Genomic DNA, 24,589 nt, shown 5'->3' with positions numbered 1-24,589 from the left:
CATCGAAAAAGCAAGAAAGTTCCAGAAAAACATCTATTTCTGCTTTATTGACTGACAAAGCCTTTGACTGTGTGGCTCACAACAAACTGTGGAAATTTCTTAAAGAAATGGGAATACCAGACCACCTGACCTGCCTCCTGAGAAATCTGTATGCAGGTCAAGAAGCAACAGTTAGAACTGGACATAGAACAACAGACTGGTTCCAAATCAGGAAAGGAGTACGTCAAGGCTGTATATTGTCACCCTGCTTATTTAACTTATATGCAGAATACATCATGTGAAATGCTGGGCTGGAGGAAGCACAAGCTGGAATCAAGATGCCCAGGAGAAATATCAATAACCTCACATATGCAGATGACACCACCCTTATGGCAGAAAGTGAAGAAATAAAGAGCCTCTTGATGAAAGTGAGAGAAGAGACTGAAAAAGTTGGCTTAAAGCTCAACATTCAGAAAACTAAGATCATGGCATCGGGTCCCATCACTTCATGGAAAATAGATGGGGAAACAGTGACAGACTTTACTCTTTTGGGCTCCAAAATCACTGCAGATGGTGATTGCAGCCATGAAATTAAAAGACGCTTGCTTCTTGGAAGAAAAGCTATGACCAACCTAGACAGCTTATTAAAAAGCAAACCAAAGGTCCTTCTAGTCAAAGCTACGGTTTTTCCAGTAGTCATGCATGGATGTGAGAATTGAACTATAAAGAAAGCTGAGCGCTGAAGAATTGATGCTTTTGAACTGTGGTGTTGGAGAAGATTCTTGAGAGTCCCTTGAACTGCAAGGAGAACAAACCAGTCAATCCTAAAGAAAATCAGTCCTGAATACTCAGTGGAAGGACTGATGCTGAAGCTGAAACTCCAATCCTTTGGCCACCTGAGGTGAAGAACCCACTCATTGGAAAAGACACTGATGCTGGGAAAGGTTGAAGGCAGGAGGAGACGAGGACGACAAAGGATGAGATGGTTGGATGGCATCACCGATGGGATGGACATGAGCTTGAGTAGGCTCCGGGAGTTGGTGATGGACAGGGAAGCCTGATGGGCTGCAGGTCCCTGGGGTCGCAAAGAGTCGGACACGACTGATCGACTGAAATGAACTGAACTGAAAGAGTTCCCTTGGTTCCACTCAGTTGCACAAGTGAATGAACGAAAGAATAAATTAATGAAATGAGGAAACGACTCAATGAATAATGTGAAACTGAATCCTTTGGCGATCTTTCGTTCCACAGGTACACAGTGGTGGACCCGCCCCGCCTCTCATCCTCCCCGCGCTCCCTCCCCCGCCGTTAGACTGAGGGTCCAGGCTGCGGCCGCCAGAGGGCGCAGAGCGGCGGCGTTTCCCGCACGGAAGGTTTTGCGTTAGGCACTGTATGGGGCGGGGCCTGCGGGCGGGCTCCACTCGGCTGGACCTGGTCAACCGGAGGACGGAACGCCGCGGCGGGGCTGAGGCTGTGCAGTGATACCCGGGGCAGTTTGGGCGGCGCACCGGGCGAAGATGGCGGCGGAGCGGCAGGACGCTCTGAGGGAGTTCGTGGCGGTGACGGGCGCCGAGGAGGATCGGGCCCGCTTCTTCCTGGAGTCGGCCGGCTGGGACCTGCAGGTAGCGCCGGGAGGGGGGCCGCGTCGGGCAGGCAGGGTACTATGGGGAGCAGACACCTGGTGCCTCAAGCCCTCGGCGGCCGAAGCGCACAGTCATCCCGCCGGGCTGCGGCCCGACCCAGGCCTCAGGGTCCTGGGGCCGCTTGCCACGCGTCGCCAGCTCGTCCTGGGCGAGGGGAAACGCAGGCCAGCCCAGGCCCGGACTGACCTGGTCTATCGGACCTCGTTTTTCCTTTCTGGCTGGCTCTCGGGTAGGCGAGCCTTTGGGTACAGCCGCAGCCCGCGTGGAGACGGGGACCCTGGGGGCGTGGCTGCCGCGCCAAGTCTCGGCTGCGGCCCCGGCCGGACTGACCAGCTCCCGGGTGGAGCGGGGCGACGGGGGGCACGAGGTGCTCGTTCATTTCCATTTCCGCAGCCCGGGTCACACGCCCCCTCGTACCTAAATGCTGGGAGAAACTGGGTTGTGGCGCAAAGTTGGATCCTAATCATCTTTATTGGGTAACTTCTCTGTGAAATGGGAGTCTTCTTGGAGCTTATCGTGTAATTCACTGGCAGGTATTAGACATACATAAAATACTAGAAGAGATTAAGATAAAGTACACCAGGCAGGGATTTTGGTAAACTGTTGAATCCTCTGTGTCTAGAACAACACCTGACACGTAGTAAGCACTCAGTGATTAATTGTAGAAAGAATTGCATGCATGTTTTTGGCCAACCTACATCTTTGATGGATGACGATGATTAATATTTATTGAGTGCCTACCATGAGCTTTATGTATCTTAAGTTATTTAAGCATTGCACTTTGAAGCTGAAGTTTAGGGAAGTTAAGTAATTTGCTGAAGGCCTCACTAGCTACCAGGTGGAAGAAATGGCATTCGAACTCAGTTCTGTCTGATACCAGAGCCCAGGCTCTATTAAGCTCTGCCACCACGTGCCCTGGCACTTTACATACGTGATTTGGTTTATCCTTGCCACACTGTGAAGTGAAGAAAACGTCTTCATTTGAGGAAATAGATGAATTGGAAGCTCAGAAGGCAAGTGATAGGCCCAAGGTCACACACCCGGGGGTTAGGATGTGAACTGGGTCTGCTGACTTCACTCTTCACATGCTTCGCGAAACATAAAGTTAGGTAAAGCATCACAACTGTATAGACATATGATGTAAAGCCCCTGTGCTGGGTGAAAATGCAAAGTGCGGCTTCTACTTGAAAGACCTAGAAGCTCCCAGTGTTACAGTTGGCAGGTCATCGGTCTCGGTCTCCTCATGCTGTTAGTGCGGAAGCACGCTCACGTATGTGACGTGACTTGCCCACGACTTGGACACAGACCTCCCTTGATGCCATTCAGTGCATGTCCCGTAGCACAGTGCCTCCTGGCTGGCTTGCTAAAGTGTGTCCTGTAAAGGCACGCTGCTTCCCACAGGCTGGTTGTGTCCCACAGCAGCTCCCTGTCTCCTACAGTGTGGTGACCTTGAGGACAGGAGCCTGGTCTTGTCATTTCTGTAGACCTCATTGCGCTCTTACTTCATTGTGCAGAGTAAGTGTCGGTCGATCAGTCCTGTCCTACTCTGCGATCCCATGGACTGTAGCCGATAGCCCGCCAGGCTCCTCAGTCCATGAGATTGTCCAGGCAAGAATACTGACATGGATAGCCATTCCCTTCTCCAAGGGATCTTCCCTAACCAGGGATTGAACCTGGGTCTCCTGCAATGCAGGCAGATTCTTTATTGTCTGATCCACCAGGGAAGCAGTGATTAGTAAATACCTATGCATTGACTTCATGCCAGAAACATCCAATCACAAATGGCTAAAAGAGGTCCATATTCCTTCTGTATGTATAGATAGAGCTAAGACATGACTGGGCATAAATGTTAATGGATGCTCTCATCCATTTTGCAGGGTTGGTGAGATGAGTGTCCCCATTGCACAGACTAGGAAACAGCCTCAGAGAAAAGTAAGAGTAGTCATCTGTAGTGACCTCGCAGTTTCCAACTCCTGGCTGTCACCTGAGAGCTGAGAGCAAGGGCCTGAGCAGACTGCCTGGGATCAACCCTGGCTCCACTCTTTACCAACTGTGTAACCTCAGACAGTTTTCTTCTTACCACTTCTCTGTCAACTATAAAATGAGATGATGATAGCACTAACTCCATAGGGTTCTTTAAGGATTAAATAAGTTAGCACAGATAGAGTTACACTCAGATCAACATGGCACATAAATGAGTATTCAGTAAATGTACACTGCTTTTACTAGATCACATTTCCTCATAAAATGACATTGAGGAGTATCTCCATCCCAGCTTTCCTTTTTGCCTTCTTTTTCCTTTAGTAGGTGGAATTTGTTTCAGGTGATATGAAAACAAATAGTTGGGCCACTAATCTTTTGGTCTTATTTTCCATGGCTCACCATATACAGACTGCCTTATAAGCGTGGGCCATATTTTTGTGTCTTTGCTCCTTTGTGTTCAAAGGGAACATGTTAGATGAAGGCCTGTTTAAGGATCCCATGTTACTGCCTGTCTGTTTCAGATTGCCCTAGCAAGCTTTTATGAGGATGGAGGGGACGAAGACATTGTGACCATTTCGCAGGCAACCCCCAGTTCAGTGTCCAGAGGCACAGCCCCCAGGTAAGGGCCAACTTCAGTTATTGCTGCATTGGTGTGCTTCCAGCAGTGGTGGACTATTTCCTGCCTTGACAGAGGGTTCAGGCCTGGGAACCTGGACCAGTGGGTTTGAGGGAGAAAGACTGACTGGTGGGTAGTAGTTTCTTGCAAGACTTATTCCTTTTGTGTGGAGATGTGGGATTCTTAACTGAGTGTGTTTTATGATCCAGTCCTGGAGGAAACCACAGAACCAACTATTTAAATGTTTGCGGGGGGGGGGGGGTGGTCTCTTATTTATGAAATGTGAGGAGTGGCTTCTCCATTTCTGAAAGTTTTTAAGTTAAAACTGAAGTGCTTCCTTTCAGGGAGGCTATAGACGTAAAAGATTAGGCCAGATGACTTTAAAAAGGCTCTTTAAATATTTTAGGATGCCTATTACCCTATTTAAAAGACTTAGACAAACTAAACCTGTTAACCCGCTCTTTCCCAAATTAATTAGGGAGACCTTGTCTTATTTTGTGAAACAGTGTTAACCTTTGCGATCTCATTTACATCCCTTGTCCTCGCCGCCCTGTCTCCAGGATTCTTAGAGCAGATCACTACTGTAATCTGCAGATAGCAGTAATTATTGCAGGACTTCATGAGACAGGCAGGGCCTCTTCCTTTAAAGGTATGTGAACCACATCTCCCTTTTCTGCTGAAACCTTTTCTACTCTGCTGTATGTCCTCACTTAGTTTGAGTTTGCATTCAACTCCAGAACACACATATAGGGTTTCTTTGCTGGTGTGAAGTGATAAATTGTGTTTCTCTCTGAGGACATCTGAGATTTAAATTATATTTCCCCTCTTTCAAGAAGGAACACTAATCCCAGCTGTCATTGTTTCCTTAACTTCTCCTCTGTTTCCAGAGGAGAGAGGTAATAGGCAGGACATCTTTCAGTTCTTCATAGATGCTAACCTGTGAGGTGTCATTGATGACATGTCAGGATGTTACTGCCTGGGGCCTGGTTGGTAGGGTAAGGGCTCTTCTGCAGCTGCTCATAGAGACAGCTAATTTCCTGCAGTGTCTTTCACAGGCACACCAGATTACTGTTGGGTGTTGGCACAGAAATAGAGAGGAGGAGAAATTGAAACCTAGCTTGTGATGTCAGTCGCATGTTCATACCTGTCTTCTCTGGTAGACCCAAAGTCCAATCCACACAGTGGTTTATTAAAGCCTGGGCTTGGAGCCTAACCGCCCACCTTCATACTAGAGCCTAGGCTAGGAGCCTGACTGCCCACCTTCATGTTAAAGCCTAGGCTAGGAGCCTGATCACCCATCTTCATGTTAGAGCCTAGGCTAGGAGCCTGACCACCCACCTTCTTGTTAGAACCTGGGCTTGGAGCCTGACCTCCCACCTTCATACTAGAGCCTAGGCTAGAAGCGTGACCACCCACCTTTATGTTAGAGCCTAGGCTAGGAGCCTGACCACCCACCTTCATGTTAAAGCCTACTCTGGGAGCCTGATCACCCACCTTCATGTTAGAGCCTGGGCTTGGAGCCTGACCACCCACATTCATGTTAGAGCCTAGGCTAGAAGCCTGACCGCCCACCTTCAAATCCCAGCTCTGTCACTTGAGAGCTTTGTGACCTTGAGCAGGTTACTCAACATCGCCAGTCCCTCAGTTTCATTACTTGTCAAATGGGAAGGATAGTAGTGCCTGCCACATGGGCAAATAAATGAGTTAATACAACATGGAACATGTTAACTGCTATTACTGTCATTTTCGTATTACCATTATTAGCATCCATTCTCATCTTCCCCATTCTATTATTTGTTCCCTGTCTCATTCCACAAGTTCATATGTTAAGAAGAGTTAAAGAACCAAAGAAATAGAGCTTATCGTTAAGACCAAGAGAAGTAAAAGACTTGCACACACATGCAGTTCTAAATGTCTTACTTTGCTTTGGTTAAGCCTCAGACTTGGTACTGGGCTTAGGTGAAACCGAGGAAAAGGGAGAGGGAATGCACCATGTGTAAATCATGGTCCTTGTGCAGATGGTAAATGCTAACTGCATTCTCAGGAGAAGGCAGGCATGTGTTAGCACCCAGGAGGAACTCTGTGTGGGACCTGCCTTCCCCTGTTTGACCTGACTGTTGCAGGACACTTAGCCTGCTGCTGAGCTCTCCCCGCCCCCGACCGTCATCTTCTCATACTCTTTCAAGTTGTCACTGCCTCTGTGCACAGCACTCAGTTAATAAGCTCCTAACGTGGAGGCTAACCCCCTAGGCGGGATCTGTGGAATGGGTGTCAGAAGGCCCGTAAATTACCTGAAATTGTACGTAATAACTTGTATATATGTTGAACCTTTTTAGGCAAAAATATTCGTAGCTTTTTATCAGATACTCAGAGGGCTGTGGGACATAAAAAGGTTAACCATAGGTACAGGAGAAAGTCTGAACTCCTCAGTAATAACAGCTATCATTTATTGAGTACTTATCAGCTGCCAGGCACTAGGTTTAATGCTTTACTACAACCCTGTGAGGTGGCTACTGTTACTTTTCCCATTTCACAGATGAAAACACTGAAGCTGGGCTTCTTCCCAAGATCACACAGCTAGTCAAACAAGGATTTAAAGGCAGATCTGTTTCTGCTTCCAGCACTCAGCTCTCAGCCAGAATGATGTACTGCCTCTCCCTGTGGACATTCAGCATCCTCAGGAGTTTGCAGCGAACCTGCCATCCTCATCTTAGCCCCCTTTTCCTCCTTTCTTAAATCTTTATTTCAATCAAAGTGATTCGTTTGGTGTCTCAGTTCTGCCTTAGTTCTTGGAGCCTCTCCTCTGACTCGACAGGCCTAGTCTCGCTCCCTTTCCACCTGTGCAAATCCTTGTGTCCTTCCACGTGTAGCTCCCGCCCCACCTTCTCTACTAAGTGTGTAATCCCCAAACCCAGAGGCAGCACAAACCCCAATCACAACCCACATCTGCATACTACTCAGCGACATCTCTCCTATGTTGTCTTGAATTCTTCTGGTGATTACTGGAATATTTTCTCCCTGAGTAAATAGTAAGTTCCTAGAGGTGGAAGGGCTAGTATTTCAGAAGCACCCACCATCTGTCTGGCTCTGCCAGATACTCCTTCATACATTATCTTCTTATACCTCAGTATCCACCGTGGAAGTCGGTAGGGTGCTCACCATTTCACAGGTCTGGATGCTGAGCCTTAGTCTGAGTAACACATTTGCCCTTACGGCAAATTCAAACCCAAACTCGTCTAAATCCAAAACTGCTGCTTCTGCTAACTACCTCCCTGTCCAATACCTCCCACCCCTGTACCTAGCACAGGGTTGAGTAAGAGGGATGCTGTTATTTCTTCCTTTTTTTTCTTCTTTCATTCAACAAAACTGTACTTTCTTAAAATGTTAGGGACCACCATTGTCTGATTCTCTAAAACTATATTGTGTAATATGGTAGTCTCTAACCTCAGGTAACTGTTTAAATTAATTAAAATTAAATAAAACAAACATTGAGCTATTCATGCTCAATTACTGAATTTTAAATGCTCAATAGCCCCATGTGACTAGTGGCTTCCATATTGGACAGTACAGATACAGCATTTCTGTCACTGCAGAAAATGTTATCTGACAGAGCACCTTTGTGCTGCTTCAGGGTGCCTGGGAGATAGAGTTCTGATCCTGAATAGTTGAAATTTCTGAGACATTTTGCCAATTTGTGGAAGATACAAGACCCAATATTCTTAAATTGGTGGTGTCCCTAGGACATCTGTACTGTTAAGGTAACTCTCAGAACATTACTCTAGAACAGTGGTCCTCAGACTTGAGCATGTATCAGAATTACTTGGAGGACTCCTAAAACCAGATTACTAGATACTCCTTTTAGGGTTTCTGATTGAGGAGGTCTAGGGTAAGGGTGAAGGATTTGCATCTGTCTGAATTTCGAGGGTAAATGCTGATACTCCTAGTTCAAGGACCAACAGTTTGATACCTGCTGCTCAAGAGTAGTACTTGAGAAGTGCTACACTGTCCGTCAGCACCCCAGCTGTTCACAGTAAGCCCACGAGGTTGGTGCTGGTTGTTTCCATTTTCACATGAGGAAATGAAGACTTAGAGAATTTCAGTAGCATGCCCAAGGTCCCACTAGTGCCTAAGTTGGGATCAAGAACTTTTGGGGAAAGAGAACTATAGCCAGAGCAAGTGGTTTGCTCAAGCTGGTGGTGGTGGTGGTGGTGTTCAGTCACCAAGTTATGTCAACTCTTTGTGACCCCATGGACTGCAGCACACCCCTGTCCCTCACCATCTCCCACAGTTTACGACTTGGTGACTAAACAGCAGGCCTTTAAGGCACTAGTACAGATCTTAATCACTTGCATCCTTTTAGACCATGTTGTGTAGAGCGTGAAGGAATGCCCAGGAGGTTGCTCTCAGCTCAGGCAGGAGTGTATTTGCTACACCATTTGCTGGTTGTCCTCTTATGTCTAGTTGGTAGAGCCTCAGAGGGTATTCTGTCCTCTGATTGTCTCCCTGAAATAAATCTTTTTTCAAGACTGAATGGAAGTAAACAACTCCTTCTTAGCCTCACTAAATTGCTATTACCCCCTTCCCCTCGTATTAAAGAGAAACAACTTTTTTCCCCATAAGAGATACAGAAAATGTTTTTATAAATTCTGTGTCTCACGGTCCTTGAAAAACTAAGATTGTTCCTTGAGGACAAATCTAAACTAGGAAAAAAGTGGCAGTGTAAGACAACATCAGAGGAGGGAGTTAACCTTTCTCATGACGTGTTTAGTGGGCCCTCTCCACCACACCCTGTACTTGACTAACCTACAGCAGAAGCAGACAGGGGCCTCTTCACACACATATTTGTTTCATTTCTGTTCCTTGATTTGTCCTTTAATGTGTTGCTGTCACTGGTTTCTGTGTGTGCCTGCACTGCTTTCCTATAATGCCCTGCTGGTCCCCTTTCCCCACCATCACCACCATCCATTATCCAGTTGACTGATGGTCCTCTCGTTCATCAGCACTAGGTCCAAATGCCGCGTTTCTCTGGGAAGCTTTTCTTGATACTTCCCCCACCCCCACCTAGAACAAAAGACTCTGCTCTCACGTCCCATGTGCTTTCCTTTGTCACAGCCCGTATTACACAGTATTTAATGGATGGTTTCCAGGCCAGAGTGCCACTAACCTGTAAGCAACTAAAGGGTAAGAACTGTGCCTGATAATTTCATAGACCTAGCATCCAGTTCAGTGCCTGACACACAGGCATCCTCCCAATATTTAAAAATTATATGATGAAAATCACTATCCGGTAGTATGTTTTTAAAGTAGTACAGTCCCTATCCGGTTCCCTCCTCTCCCCTGCTGCTGCTGCTGCTAAGTCACTTCAGTCGTGTCTGAGTCTGTGCGACCCCAGAGATGGCAGCCTACCAGGCCTTTCTGTCCCTGGGATTCTGCAGGCAAGAACACTGGAGTGGGTTGCCATTTCCTTCTCCAATGCATGAGAGTGAAAAGTGAAAGTGAAGTTGCTCAGTCGTATCCAACTCTTTGCAATCCCATGAACTGCAGCCCACCAGGCTCCTCCGTCCATGGATTTTCCAAACAAGAGTACTGGAGTGGGGTGCCATTGCCTTCTCCGTCCTCTCCCCTAGGAGAGCTTAAATTGGATTCCACTTTACTTCTTGATACACTTCCTATTTATTCTTAGTCCTGGGTGACCTTGAATAAATAAATATCACATTGTTTAGCATATAAACATAAGAGAGAGAACCCTCTTCCACCTAGATCCTCTTCCTGCCCCACCAAAAAACCTAAACCTCAGTGTCCTCAACTTTTAGCAGTTGATGATGGAGGTTACCTTTTTTTAACTCCCCATGAGATCAATTTCCTCCTTTCTGTGTCTCCAGCGATAATAGGGTGACATCCTTCAGAGACCTCATTCATGACCAAGATGAGGACGAGGAGGAAGAGGAAGGTCAGAGGTGAGTCTTTGTTGGGGACACAGTCCACATGAATTCTGTGATAATTACCTAGAAGGGCCTAGAAGGATAAACGTGCTCTGTTATCATTAACCATTAGTACTGTGAGCTAGTCACACACATACTAGAAACAGTTTTCCACTCCCTGTAGCTTAGAAGTGATCCCTGTCTTCTTACCTTTTTTTTTTTCATTTGGGGTTTGTTTTTTTTGTTGTTTATTTTAATTTTTTAAATAATATGTATTTATTGAAGAATATTAGGGAAAAGGAAATAAATCTGTAAGGAAAAAAGCCATTCATAGTATCACAACCCAGAGGTAGCCAGGTATCAATACTTTAGGTGTATTTCCTTCCAGTTTTTTCTTAATTGAAAAAGCAGTATATTACATAATAAACAGGAAAATGGGCTTACAAATGTATATTCCCCTGTTACACAGACACTGTACTGTTTTTTGTTGGCTTGCCTTTAACCTTTAGGAATGTTATAATAAAACTGGTGTCCATTGTGGAAAATATAGCATAATGAAAAAAATATGACACTCACCCACCCTTTGGTCACTACAGTTAATATTTTGGCATACTTCTACTAAGTCTTGGTTCTGTGTATAAAGGTAGCTTGTTGATACTGTATTTTACATGATGAAGATTAGATAAGTTTGTTTCTTGCTTTTGCAGAATTAATGCTACATCTTGATATATAATGCTACATATTTCTCTGTGTCATTAAAATTTTTGATAAGTGTTTTCACTGACTATAATAATAATCCATCATACGGAATGTTTGATGTTTAGATCATTTTCAGTTTTTTACCACTGTAGATATCAATGCTGTGAACATCTCTGTGTATTAATCTTTGACTACATTTCAGGTTATATTAAATAGTTTCTAGAAATGAAAATACCGGGTCAAGGCCATGAATATTTTTAAGGCATTTGATCATAGGTTCCTAGTTCATAAGCCAGGGCTTTGAGATCCCATAATAAGGACCTTACAGAACTTTACCTGGAATGAACAAGGATGAACTGGCTGCAGCCTCGTTTTACAGGTTTTGGTTCTCCATGGAATCTGCCTGGGTCTGTCAAACATTCCTGAGGAACATTGTGTAATAACCATTATGGAAATGCAGTTACCTCATTGTGGTCAGTCTTTGGAAAGTGAGCTCAGAAATTACATATGTTCTATTCTTTGTTTTCATCCATGTAGTGACTTTTGCCGTACCTCAGCATTCTATTTAAATATACTCAAAGTTCAGGAATAAATGTTAATTTCAGTGTTTCAATGCCCCTTGAAAGACAGTGTCATCAAGTAAGTGAATGCCCAACTCTTAAATAACCTCTTCCTAGTTCTCCTGTCTGGTCACGTCCTCCAGGCAGTGACCTTTACTTCACATCCGGAGTTACCTCTTTGGTCCCTCAGCATTTCAGACCTAATGACACTGGTCCTCTTGTTCATGCCAAGTCCTAGGGTTTTGCCTCCATTCCCTGGATAATGTCAAGACATGGAAGGCTGAGGCTAATTTTTATAGGTTCTCAGTTCTCCCCACTGAGATGTGCTGTTGACTTAGCTGTGAATAGGAGTGAGAAGGAAGCAGCCAGCCAAGGCTGCATGACTGTAGATTTTCAAACCCAGGTTAAAAAACTAAAGTGCTAACTTAATCTCAAGCTTTGCTTGGCCCCTTACAAAGCAGATGTGGGTATCTTGGGGCTTATATTTGAGCTTCACTGACCACCTCCAGTACCCACTCTCATCATCCTCCTGGTGTATGTCACAAGAATTGCAAGGCGAAGTGAGGCTTGGGTGAGCTCTCGGTGCGGTATCAAACCACCTTACATGTGTGTGTTACTCTGTGCTTGTTCTTTTGCATACATCTGCTGATTTGAACCTCACGGCCCTGACTTAAGGAACAGGTAGGTAGGGCATGTGATTCTTCCCTTCCATTTCAAAGAAGGAAAGAGAGGTATAGCTCAGTGCACTGGCTTGCCCAGATCACTCAGTGACAGAGCCACCAGTGGAACCTTCTTGCTTGTACTAACCATGCCACTGCCACCATTAATCCGGGGCTGCTAGTGGTAGCTGCTTCTCACTGTGATCATAGTGATCATCTCCTGGAAAAGTGTTGGCGTTTAATTCCCAGAGCTAATGTGCTGTCATGCATGCCTGGAATGCCCTTTCCTGGTTTCTTTACCTGATAAACTCATCATCCTCAAGGTTTAGCCCAGAAAACACCCTTCCAGGAACCCTTGACTGTTCTCCCTGATTCTGTATTCCCAGAGACCCCTTCCTTACCTTTTCTGTGGCTCACACTGCAGTATGCCTGCCTGCCTCTTTACATGTGTCTCCCACTAGACAGTAAGTTTCAAAAATGAGCATTGGTGCCCTTTGCCTCATTGTGCCCAGCTCCTAGCCCAAAGCATGGCACATGCTCTGTTTATATTTTCTAAGCGTATTTGGTGTTAGATGTGTATTTTCTGTGCAGGTTTTATGCTGGCGGCTCAGAGAGAAGTGGACAGCAGATTGTTGGCCCTCCCAGGAAGAGAAGTCCCAACGAGCTGGTGGACGATCTTTTTAAAGGTGCCAAGGAGCATGGAGCTGTAGCTGTGGAACGAGTGACCAAGAGCCCTGGAGAGACCAGTAAACCAAGAGTAAGCATAGGGGCTAGATGTCTATGTCCATAGAACTGAGGTTCCAGAGAAGGGGGAAGGAGGCCTTTATCACTCAATAGTGACTGAATTGTTTTTGTTTTTCATTTGCTCACTTCCTCTTGTGCAGAAGAGCAGTGCAGTTTCTCTTACCTTTTAACATGAAATCAAGATTTGGGGTAAAGTTTTCAAACCTGTGGTCTAAATCAGGTTCTGCCAATTGTTTTGTTTGGCCTGATCAACTTGATTTAATGTCTTGCTTTATTTTTTTTTATTTTAATTAAATCAATAGTCATCTGTTTTACATAAAATCTGAATTTCTGCCTTCTTTGTGAAAATCAAAAAAGTATCTGGTGTTATCCTGCACCAAGATTCCAGCATGGTCGTGATTAACTAGATCTTAGTAGCCGCCATTCCCTTTAGCCAAGCAGCACTCTGTCCAGCCACACCTTTTCAGTTTTTACCCCAATCCTGACCTGGTAGCTCTGAGTTTGCTACTCAGAGAAGGCATACCTCATAGTTAATAATCTTGAAATAACATTTTGTCTGAATAACCTGATCACTGCTGACCCACTCCTTAGGTGTTTGTGAACTTGTCTTTTATAGCCATTTGCAGGCGGTGGCTACCGCCTTGGAGCGGCACCAGAGGAAGAGTCTGCCTACGTGGCAGGAGAAAGGAGGCGGCATTCCGGCCAAGATGTGAGTATGCATCCATCTTCTGTAGGGAAGCTCGTGGACTGTTTAATTACTTTGGGGGAGAAGTTAATCCATGAGTCAGCAGCCTCTGAAAGGGAAGAGGCAGCACATTTGCTGTGTCATCCATGATTGAAAAGGCTTACCTGAGAATCACAGACAGCTCTCATCTGGCTGGATGGTGGCAGGGGGAGCTGGATAAGTTGGGGTGGGCAGAGTGGATGGACAAATAAAGGAGTTTTCTGAGCATTCCATGAGTCTCAGACAGAGGGATAGTGATTCTAGGGTTCTCTGATGCTGTGGACAAGGCTAAAGAACTTGGTCTTTAGACTCCCCCCCCCGCCCTTCTTCCCTGGAGAATCACAGAGACAGAGGAGCCTGGTAGGAGGCTGTCTATGGGGTTGCACAGAGTCGGACACGACTGAAGCGACTTAGCAGCAGTAGCAGCAGCAGGGAGGCTTGAAACATACTTTTAAAACTTTTTCCTATTGTTATTCAGTCCTTTTTCCCCTGTGCATAGGGGGTCCCCCCTTCTCTACTAAGTGTAATAATGCTATGAGTCAATTTTGAAGTTTATGCCATAAACATTTTTTATCTTATTGATTTACAGTGTTGTGTTAATTTCTTCTGAACAGCAAAGTGACTCGGCTGTATATATTCTTTTTCAGTGCCATAAATGTTTTCATATGACCTTGTGAACATTAGTCTCCATAATGTTTTTGTTTTTAATCATTTTGGGTTTTTTTCAAAACAAAGTCAAGCAAGAACAAAATAAAAATTCTATCTGCCTGAGGCAGCAGCTGCTAATATGTTGTTCTTTAGCCCTCTAGACCCTTTCCTGTGGATGGGTACAGGGAGTTAACAAATTTTGTAGATATCATTTTTAATGACTGCAAAATAGTCCATGTAAAATTTGCCATGCTAATGTAGTTGAGCACAAGCTGTGTGCCAAGCACGCTGGCAACCCTACAGATAGGGAAGCTACAGCTTCAATCAATCGAGTCATGTACTCAGTGCCACTTAGTGAGTGGCAAGATCAGATGCAGATCCTGGTCTGCTTAAATCAAAGCCTATTCTCTTAACTTGTGCCATATCACCTTCTTATTTTAGGTTAATACTTATTTCATTGGTTGTTGATTGTTCTCCTTGTGCATGAGTATATATGTTTGTCTGTCTGTGTGTTTTAGTAATGACACAGTAAAATAGTAAAAAACTCGCTAATTTGCAGGTTCACACTGGTGTGCTTGCCAGGTTCCTGACAATGTATGGGCTGCTTACCTCCTGTTGTCATAGGTTCATGTAGTGTTGAAGCTCTGGAAGACTGGATTCAGCCTGGACAATGGTGAACTCAGAAGCTACCAGGACCCATCCAATGCCCAGTTTCTGGAGTCTATTCGCAGAGGGTGAGCAGAAAAACCCTTCTTCAGGTTGCATGTCAGTGAGTGAGATGGCAGATGGGAAAGAAGAAACCAATTCAAATGTTTATTATTTAAGAAATTTAAAATTTTAAGCAGATTTAGCACAGTTGAGAAACAGATTCACAGATCTGTTTCTGAAACCCTGTGTATCTACTTTTCCACTTTGGGCCTAGGTCAGAGCCAAGTCACCAGATATGCTTCTAGGCAGGCATGAGAGAAGGGGGAGGCAGACAGCCACTACAGCAGTGAGCTCCCCATGGAGGCCCATCAGTTGGAGATGGGAAGTTTCTCCTCCTTTTGTACCCATCACTGTCATTCCCATCCTGCTCTATGTGGGCCCCAGCACTGCCTTTTCTCCCACAGAGAGGTGCCAGCAGAGCTGCGGAGATTAGCTCACGGTGGGCAGGTGAACTTGGACATGGAGGACCATCGGGATGAGGACTTCGTGAAGCCCAAGGGAGCCTTCAAAGCCTTCACTGGCGAGGGTCAGAAACTGGGCAGGTAAGGAGCAGCACGGGTGGGGTGGAACTGTGTGGGTCACTCCTTTGGGGCCCAGCAGACCCTGTGCACAGCTCACTTGATGCAGCTCTTTACTGTTTATTACAAAGTACTTCAGATTTTATCTTTATGGGAGGAAGAGTATGAGAACATAGGCTTTGGCATTAACAGACCTAAGTCTAAATCTCTTCTTCGCTTTCTAGCCGTATAACCTTGGACTGTACAGCCTCAGTTTTCTCAGCTTAAAGTGGGGCTAGTAAGAGTCCTTATCTCCTTGACTGCTGTTGGGAGGAGCACGTAGAGCACTGTCCCACAGTGAGCAGTGAAGGTAACACATTGCAGTTTGGACTTGGTTATCTAGGGTGCTCAGAACAGAGAGCACCTCCTCGATGGCTCTAAGGCTGAAGCAGACACACGTATTCAGGTCACTTGAGGTGGGGATTCAGCGGGGGTGAGGAATCCAGCCAGCCTGCAGCAGCATCGTTCAGGATCCAGGGAAGCTCAAGGACATTGTTGCTCCTGTGCAGGCTGCTGCTCCAGTGTGAGGGGCGTCTTATTTTTACCTCTCTGGTAAACACTGCCTGACGCTTGCTTTGTCATTCCCTGTGACTGTTTTGCCTTGTGTCCTCTGCCACTATCTCTGTCTTGCATTCAAACCCCTCATATTAACAAGATCTGATTGGTTGATAGTTCCTGTTAACTGTGATCAGCAGAGTTCTCACACCAGATCCTTAATGAACCCACAGATAGGCAGCCTTTTCTCAGGGACCCACTCAGCTTTGGCTGTGCATGGGGTCACTTGGTCAGTATTCTTCTGAGGGATCTGTGCACACAAGAGGCTTTCAGCGTGGTGACACACGATACAGTCCTTACTTTACAGAGGGAAAGCTGAGGCTCTTGGACTCTTAAGGGTTACCCTTAGGTGCTCCCTGCAGTGCCACCAGGACTAGAACCTGGTCTTCTGATTGGAACTCCTTCCCACACTTCTGCACAGCATGACCCTACTTCTGACCTAGCTCTGGCAGCTTTTGAGCTCGGTGCTGCCCTTGCTCACCTCACCAGCATGTTCAGGAATCAGAGTGTGGTCTATGCTCTTTGCGATTCTGACTGGCCCTCTCCTCGAATCCCCTGCCTCCCTGCTGGCCATTCGTGCCTCGTCAGGAGCAAGGGTCATAGCTCTATTAGAGATAATAGACTGCGATTTACCAGGACCAAAATACTGAAGTCACCCTGCTCTCATCGTTTCATCTCCCACATTGAGCCCTGTGGGTTAGTCTGGGACAGCTGTTCCCAGAGTGATCCATCTGTGACTTCCTTGTCAATTGTGGTAAGCTTTGTGGAGCACCACTTAATTTTTTTCCCTATATATTATTGAAAATAAAGTGTGTTTATCTTTTAAAATAGAAAATACAGGTAAAGAGTAAAAGCTATTCTTAAACCTAACCGCTGGATATATCCAGTTAGTATCTAAGGGTGTGTGTGTAAAAACAAATGTTCTATGCCCTACTGTTTTGCCTAGTCAATGTAGTCTGGCTATCGTTCCAGATCAGTAAATGCATTTCTACAATATTTTTTTTAATGCTAACATAATTTTCTATGCTCCGTATGTGCCATATCTTAACCAGTGCCTGCTATTAAGTATTTACGTGATTATCAGTATTATGAACATTGTAGTGGTTATCTAATTAAATCTTGATATACCCCTGATGTTGTCCTGGAAGTAGTACAACACGTAGCTCAGAAGGTCTTCACGTTGCCCTCCAGAACATGGCAGCCTTCTTTCACCCGCCATTAGTTTTAAGGAAGGACTCAACACCTTGAAGTTTGGGTTTGTCTGGCTTCATATTAACCAAAAATGCTTATGCTTTTGGAATGTCTTAATTGTATTGTGTGTACAGGACAATACGTCTCAAAAAATTAAGATATTTTAAGGAGACTTAGGATGAAGTGAAGTATTAGTCGCTCAGTTGTGTCTGACTGTTTGTGACCCCATAGACTGTAGCCTGCTAGGCTCCTCTCCATGGGATTTCCCAGGCAAGAATACTGGAGTGGGTAGCCACCCCCTTCTCCAGAGGATCTTCCCGATCCAGGGATGGAACCCTCGTCTCCTGCAGTGCAGGTGGTTTCTTTACTATCTTAAGTCACCAGGGAAGCCCTCTGTTTTAGGATGGGACTACGTTATTAGTGCAGATGATGAATCAACAGAGCTTGATAATCAGACATGATGCTTGTCAGCTAAATAAATGTTCATTGCCAGTTCCACTTTGATTTTCAGTTCTAGCTTTAGTTTTTCCAGTAAACTTTACTGTGCTTTCCATCATTGTCTTGTTAAATAAAATGATTAGGAAGCCAACTGTTTTAAGAAATTTTTCTCAAGTTTCCCTCAAAAATTGGTCAATCCTTGTTTTTTCTCCAGTTACCTAGAAAAATAAAGTGAATGAATAGATTTTTCTCAGTTCAGAAATTTAAAAAAATTCTTTCAGTTGCATGAAAGAATGTAGGTTTTGCATTTGTTTGTTTGGATGGGAACTAATCTGAAGATTTGAGAAGCCTGCATTTGATTTCAAGTAGCAAACACCACGAGCGCACTTGGGATGGGGTGAGGGCGTCACTGCTGCTGGGATGAGCTCCGCTGCTCCCCATGCTTGCTGCAGTGCTCATCTTTGTAAAGCAGGTGACAGGGCCTCAGGCCTCAGCAGAGCATCTTAGTGCCCAGTTTATTCCCACTACAAAGCAAATGAGCAGTCAAGTGATTCAGCTTCTGTCTCATTCAGGCCTTTCTGGCAGGCAGCAGCTTCAATGAGTACCTGTCGTACTTGGAACTGTTATAAACAGTTGAGGGCCAGGCTACTTAGAATCTAATTAGAGAGTTGACCTAATGCTGTTAAAACTAATGAACAGAACAGAGAAGATCTTAAGCATTTACAGGTGCAACATTTAACTTTCTGTGATGGGTGTAATTTATCTGTGTGTCTCATCTTTTGAGTCCCACACATTGTGAGGTCAATACATAGAAGCTTTTCTCATAGCCAATAACTGTGGCCAGTGTTCTCTTCTGATCTCCACTCTGTAATTCTCTAAACCCATATTTTTGATGTTCACAGAAAGTAAGTTCAGTTTTTAGTTCTTTCTTGCTGACTGTGTGCTCTGGGGCAACATTTCGTGGACTGTTCCATGAAATGATCTTCAGGAGGTTAACATGAAAGAAGAACATGGTGGTCAAATAAGTTTGCCTTCACTTCACAACCTCTCAAAGTGTTAGTCTTTCAGTCGTGTCTGACTCTTTGTGACCGCATGAACTGTAGCCTGCCAGGCTCCTCTGCCCATGGAATTCTCCAGGCAAGAATACTGGAGTGAGTTGCATTTCCCTTCTCCAGGGGATCTTGAACCAGAGATCAAACCCGGGTCGCCTGCATTGCAGACAGTTTCTTTATGACCTCTCAAGACCTTTAATATGTTAGTGGCCTCAGACGCTGTTGGTATAACATGTGACATTTCCAGAACCTTCTGTAGATAACTCAAGGGACTCAGGTCCCAGGGAACACACTTAGGAAAGTACTTTCAGTTGGATTTGCTAAGAAGACCCTTTTTAGGTTGTAAAGATCAGAGGAAGAAGTGAGGTGGAGGAACTGATCTAATTAGAGGCTTTGGGGGAAGGCAGGGGGATTCTCATCTAATGGCCTCTATTCTCTGCAAAGGTCTAGGCCAGGACATCTGCTAAGAGAAAAAAAGAGATAACGCCTCCACACGGTTGTGGAGAATTGGGAATTTGTGTGCATTTTGTGTTTGTCCACCTCCCTGAATGTATAACCCCTTTAATTCTCACAATAGTCCTTGTTAAAGAATCTCGTTACTACTGTTGTTGAAACTCAAAGAGCTTAAATAACTAGCCCAACACCACTATAGCTAGTGGGTGAATTCAAACCCTGGTCCATCTCATTCCAAGATCTGAGCTTTCCACACTGCAGCAGGCACCATGTCCTGTTCATATTATATACTTAATCCCTGTGGTGCCAGGCACTTGGTTGGCTTTCCAGAAATCTGAACTGTCTCCTGATAGTTGACCAATGAGTACAAGATACCCACATGAGTGAGGCTGCACTAGGGTAGGCAGGCCTGAAAATTCCATCAGTGGATAAGAATCTGGACTTGTCCTTTACATCCCAGCAGTCACCTGCCAGGCTGTGTGACACCCACCTCAGCTGGAGACTTGGAGTGCCCCCTTCCCGTTCTGTCCTCAGCCTCTCACTGGGGCCAAAACTCGTCCTGGTCTGCTGGGGCCTCCAGTGTCAGGTCCCGGTCTCTTCCAGCCCAGGCTTTCTTGCATACTGCTTTCTTCCCTTCAAGCTCTGTTCAGTTGTGGACATCAGGGAAGAAGGGGGTTGGTAACTTGCCCAACTCCAGGAGTGAGGGAGCTGGCAGTAACTTGGGGGTTGAGGTGAATTCTGCTGGACCTCTAATTTCCATCAGAGCAGGGATTCTGTCTGGTCACTCCTTATGTCAGTAGCGGCAAACAGCACCAGACGTAGCAAATGCTCAGTAAAATCCTTGACAGGATTCCACTCCTGCTGGGGCTTTGTTTCTGTTCATGTCCTGATGCAATCCTCTCTCCTCAGCACTGCCCCCCAGATATTGAATACCAGCTCTCCAGCACAGCAGGCAGAAAATGAAGCCAAAGCCAGCTCTTCCATCTCAATCGATGAGTCACAGCCTACCACAAACATCCAAATACGGCTTGCTGACGGCGGGAGGCTGGTGCAGAAGTTTAACCACAGCCACAGGTACCTTGCATTATGGGGCCTGGCTTATTCTAAGAGGGTCCCAGAAACTCCCACAGATACGTGAGTAGAGGGAGCAGTTCTTCCCCCTAAACACCAGCAGACTCTCCAGGCGCTCTCCAGAGGAGGCAGTGGGGTAGGAAGCTGTGCATGTCTGAAGCCTTTGGTTTGGTCCCCGCTCTTCCATTAAGTGTAGCCAGTGACTGTTCCCTCTCCCTCGTGTGGGTCACAGATTCCTCAGATGGATTTGTTCCAAACTATTTGTTCATGGGAAGTTTGATGCAAAAGCCCAAGGGTAGAACAGATGAAATCTGAACTGCTGTGGTTGATGGAGCGGGGAGGGGACGAAACGCGGCATCCCGCTTACTCATCCCACTCATCCCACTCCTCTACCTCCCGACCCCCAGGAGGCCTCTGACAACCTCTAGGCTATGAAGGTCTCTGAAATCCGGACTTGGAGAATTCTAGAATACCTGTTCTATCTCAGCTTATCTGGGCCAGATTGAAACAAACTACCTCTGCAACTTAAAGATGGGGAAGCCGAGGCACAGAGTGATGAAGGGATTAGCAGGGGATGACTGTTGCCAGTAAAGATATTTGGCAAAACAACTCTTTTTTTCCCTAGAATAGCAGTGTCTCTAAATTTCATCAGTCATAGGCCATATAAATCAGAACCCATGTGGGGCCCAGGGAATGGCTTGCCTTGAGTGTTAACAAGCTTCACATGAGGTTAGTGTGGAGCAAGTGTAATGAGGATTATAGAAGAGGAATCAGGCAGAGAAGCCCCTGGGAAGAGGGACCAGATGTGGGCAGAGAGCACAGCACGGTGAAGAACTGAAGGGGGGAGGTAGGAGAGCAGGGGAAGGAGGCTGGGGTGTAATTAGGCAGGACTTGGGACTACAGTCAGGAGGTTGGTGTTTATAGCAAGGAAAGAAAGTTTAAAAGAAACTTTAGTCGCTCAGTCGTGTCTGATTCTTTGCGACCCCATGGACTGGGGTCTACCAGTCCATGGTAGACTGTAGCCTACCAGGCTCCTCCATCCATGGCATTTTCCAGGCAAGAGTACTAGAGTGGGATAACAAGGAAGACGGGAGCAATTCTGAAAGATTTTAGAAGAGTGACATGAGCTCTTGTGTTTCCAAATGGCATTTTGGCCACTCTGGAGGATGGGGCAGAGGAAGGGACCTGGGGAGGTGATGTGGCCTCCCTCTAGCCTGGGGGTGAGTGGGTGGGAGTGGGCAGCAGGCAGCAGAGAACACCGCTCACCCGCCTCCCCACTCCACCAGGATCAGCGACATCCGACTCTTCATCGTAGACGCCCGGCCGGCCATGGCTGCCACCAGCTTTGTCCTCATGACTACCTTCCCGAACAAAGAGCTGGCTGACGAGAACCAGACGCTGAAGGAAGCCAACCTGCTCAATGCCGTCATCGTGCAGCGGTTAACATAACTGGCAGGCCCGGCCTGCAGCCTCCTCTCCCTCCTGTGTCTCCCATGGCCAGCTGCCCTGTGGGGACCGCCCTTCCACCCACTCCTGCACACCCTGCATCCAGTGCCACGTCTCCTCCGTAGCTCTGGGTTCTTAGGTCTCAGTTGGACATTTGTTTTCTCCTTAGTTGCATTTCCTGGGTTTTTGTGATGATCAATGGACTTTAAAGAAAAAAATAAAAACAACCAAAAAAAAAAAAAATTGAAGGAATATCACCAGCATGTTGTACAGAACGTTTCCCACTGAGGCAGGCTTTGGTTACCATGAAATCGTATTTGTCTAGGGTGTGTGGAGGAGCCTTCCTTCCATCCTCTCTGTGTAAAAATTGCATGTGGCACACAACACCCACCCACTAAGTGTGACCCCCGCCACCCCTATGTAGGGAAGAAAGGGGGGAGACTTAAGAGAAAAAGGCTTTGTAGCACTCATTACATAAGAACAAATTTCTTGCCTGGATAAAACTGGCAGCAACAAGAGTGTCCTGAAGCATGAGATCAGATTCAGAGGCATACCGCTCCTTTTACTCAAGCCCTGGGAGGTGTATACTCCCCAGGCCTTGGCCAGTTGAGATTCTGACTACACCTCCTGCTTTGGCCCTTTCCTCCCTTATCATCGGGGCTGCTGTGTCATTGCTGTATTTCATGGAGAGATCTGTCCCTCAGAGGTAGGGAATCTTTTTACTGGGAAACAGCTTGTGCCAATTCAGTGAGTTCAGAGTCAGAGTTCAGAGTCACTGCTTCACCCCCTGCAGTGAGCCAAGAGCTAACACTGCTGGTCCTCAGAGTCGGGGGAGGCCCTGGGTTCCCAATCCAGACCTATCCTGAGAAAGGGAGTTGGTACTTCTGATCCCAGAGAGGCAGTTGGGGCAGGGCTGCAGGGTGTCCTCCTGCAGGTGGAGAGGAAGGAAACCAAATGCTGGTCTGGAGAAACTGGAAATTATTGTCACCTTGACCATTAAAAACCAATATGAGGACACTGGAGTTTTTGTACTCTACTGGGTTGCTCTGAAGTATAATGACAGCAGCATAGTAAGTACTTCAGTGCCGCGCAGGAATCCCATTGTACAGTGCCAAAACCTAAAGCCCAGGCCACACGGCTGGTAAATGGTAAGGCCTGTCTGTCCGCAAGGCCTCTCTGCTCAAACCCCGTGCCCCGTACACATATACTCCTGCCCTGTGTACATACACTCAACCGTCCCCTTTGCAGGGTTTCAGCTTATGTTAATTAGCACATGTCAGAACAGAGCATGAAAACACATAACCTGCATCACTAGAAGAGTCTACAAAGGCCCCTGGGTTCCCCTCCAGCCCAGGAACTGAGTGAGGCAGCTGACTTAACTGTTGGCAGCCACCACAGTGCAGACCAGCCAGGTGTCTGGCCCTAGGTCAAAGGGACTGCCAACCACACAGCCAGGGATCACACTAGTCCAGTTAAGGCCAGTAAGGAGTTTTCAGCCCTAGTTGTTTGTTCCGGTGGCCCAGATGAAAAGGTTAATCCACCTGATAGACTTTCATAGGGAGATACGCAACAGCCACTAGTTCTGGGGTTTCTGAAGTCAGGGCAGTTGTTCTCAATTGAGGCATTTTGGATCATCCCCCAAATTGGCTGTTGAGTGGGGTATCCTCCTGGCATTAAATAGGTCTGTGCATGCTAAGTCCCTTCAGTTGAGTCTGACTCTCTGTGACCCTGTGGATTATAGTCCGCCAGGTTCTGGGATTCTCCAGACAAGAACACTGGGGTGAGTTACCGTGCCCTCCTGCAGGGGATCTTACGGACCCAGGAATCGAAACTGCATCTCTTACATCTCCTGCATTGGCAGGTGGGTTCTTTACCACTAGCACCACATGCGAAGCCCTAATTAGGTCTGGCCAAGGACATATTGCAACATATAGGATATGTCCTAATAGAAGGATATCCAAAGTTCATCACTAAGTGAAAAATGCAAGTTGTCATGATGATGCCCTAATGAGTGCATGTTAAATTCATCTCTGCTGTGGGACATGTGTGTTGTTCCTGTTTGATATTGTGAACCACACTGTGCTAAACAACCCTGCAAAGTACAGTGTGGGGCACATCTGGTTGCTTCCTCAGGAGATGGCTTTGGGTGGCATTGAGAAAGTGCCCTTCTGAGCTGCAGGGCCCCTTCCCATGCCTGCCCACAGTATAAAATGTGCCCATCATTGGAAGGACTGGGGCTGAAGCTGAAGCTCCAATACTTCAGCCACCTGATGCAAAGAGCCGACTCATTGGAAAAAACCCTGATGCTGGGAAAGATTGAGGGCAAGAAGAGAAGGAGATGACAGAGGATGAGATGGTTGGATGGCATCACTGACTCAATGGACATGAGTTTGAGCAAACTCCGGGAGATCGTGAAGGACAGGGTCGTGAAGGACAGGGAGGCCTGGTGTGCTGCAGTTCATGGGGTCACAGACTCAGACATGACTTAATGACTGAACAACAACAAATCCCAGCCAGGAGCCCTTCAAAGTTGACTTTGAGTTCATTGGGGGAAGAAGTTGGTGCAGAAATGTGAGTTCCCTGTTGCTCCCTCTTACTGCATTTTTAGAGAGGGGACTGCTGCCGGAACTTCTCCCAGGGTCAAGTAAAAGGATATCTTCTTTCTTTAAAATGGACTTAGTTCCCTTGTCGAGGGCTGTGACCATGTTCTCCCATCCCCCCATTCTACATCCACTCTCATCTCAGAACAGGTCAAGGAAGCAGAGCGGCAAACACTGCAGACTTCTAGTGTCCAGCCTGGGTCCCAGTCTGAGCAAACTCCTGTGCCATGTGCCTGCGTCTCTCTCTCTCTCTCAGTGGCCTCATGCCTCACCCCACGTCCAGTCCCTCAGTAAGTCCTCCAGGTTCTACTGCAAATGCATCCCAAATCCAGCCACCTGTCA

The 24,589-nt window shown here is 46.3% G+C and overlaps 1 protein-coding gene across 2 annotated transcripts; it reads left to right on the top strand.

Annotated features, from left to right (window-relative positions):
- Positions 1-1,483: 1,483 nt before the first annotated feature.
- Positions 1,484-21,890, top strand: NSFL1C (NSFL1 cofactor). Of its 2 annotated transcripts, XM_086332669.1 has the most exons (10): positions 1,484-1,601; positions 4,127-4,224; positions 10,104-10,178; positions 12,050-12,082; positions 12,652-12,817; positions 13,421-13,513; positions 14,801-14,910; positions 15,289-15,426; positions 20,040-20,204; positions 21,488-21,890. In XM_086332669.1, the coding sequence occupies exons 1-10, from the start codon at positions 1,497-1,499 to the stop codon at positions 21,648-21,650; spliced, it is 1,146 nt and encodes a 381-aa protein (XP_086188795.1). In that variant the 5' UTR covers positions 1,484-1,496; the 3' UTR covers positions 21,651-21,890. The 2 variants fall into 2 exon arrangements, with proteins under 2 accessions (XP_086188795.1, XP_086188796.1); XM_086332670.1 differs by lacking the exon at positions 12,050-12,082.
- The last annotated feature ends 2,699 nt before the right edge of the window (positions 21,891-24,589 follow it).

Source organism: Bos grunniens, chromosome 13 (assembly GCF_055505025.1).
Source record: "Bos grunniens cultivar Pamir isolate PY7600 chromosome 13, Bosgru_T2T1.0, whole genome shotgun sequence".
Lineage (NCBI taxonomy): Eukaryota > Metazoa > Chordata > Mammalia > Artiodactyla > Bovidae > Bos > Bos grunniens.
This window is presented reverse-complemented; position numbering and strand designations above follow the sequence as displayed.

Coding starts and splice junctions, on each gene's coding strand:
- NSFL1C (XM_086332669.1), top strand. CDS start 1,497: ATGGCGGCGGAGCGGCAGGACGCTCTGAGGGAGTTCGTGGCGGTGACG. Junction 4,225..10,103: donor TCCAGAGGCACAGCCCCCAG/GTAAGGGCCAAC, acceptor CTGTGTCTCCAG/CGATAATAGGGTGACATCCT. Junction 20,205..21,487: donor AAGTTTAACCACAGCCACAG/GTACCTTGCATT, acceptor CCACTCCACCAG/GATCAGCGACATCCGACTCT.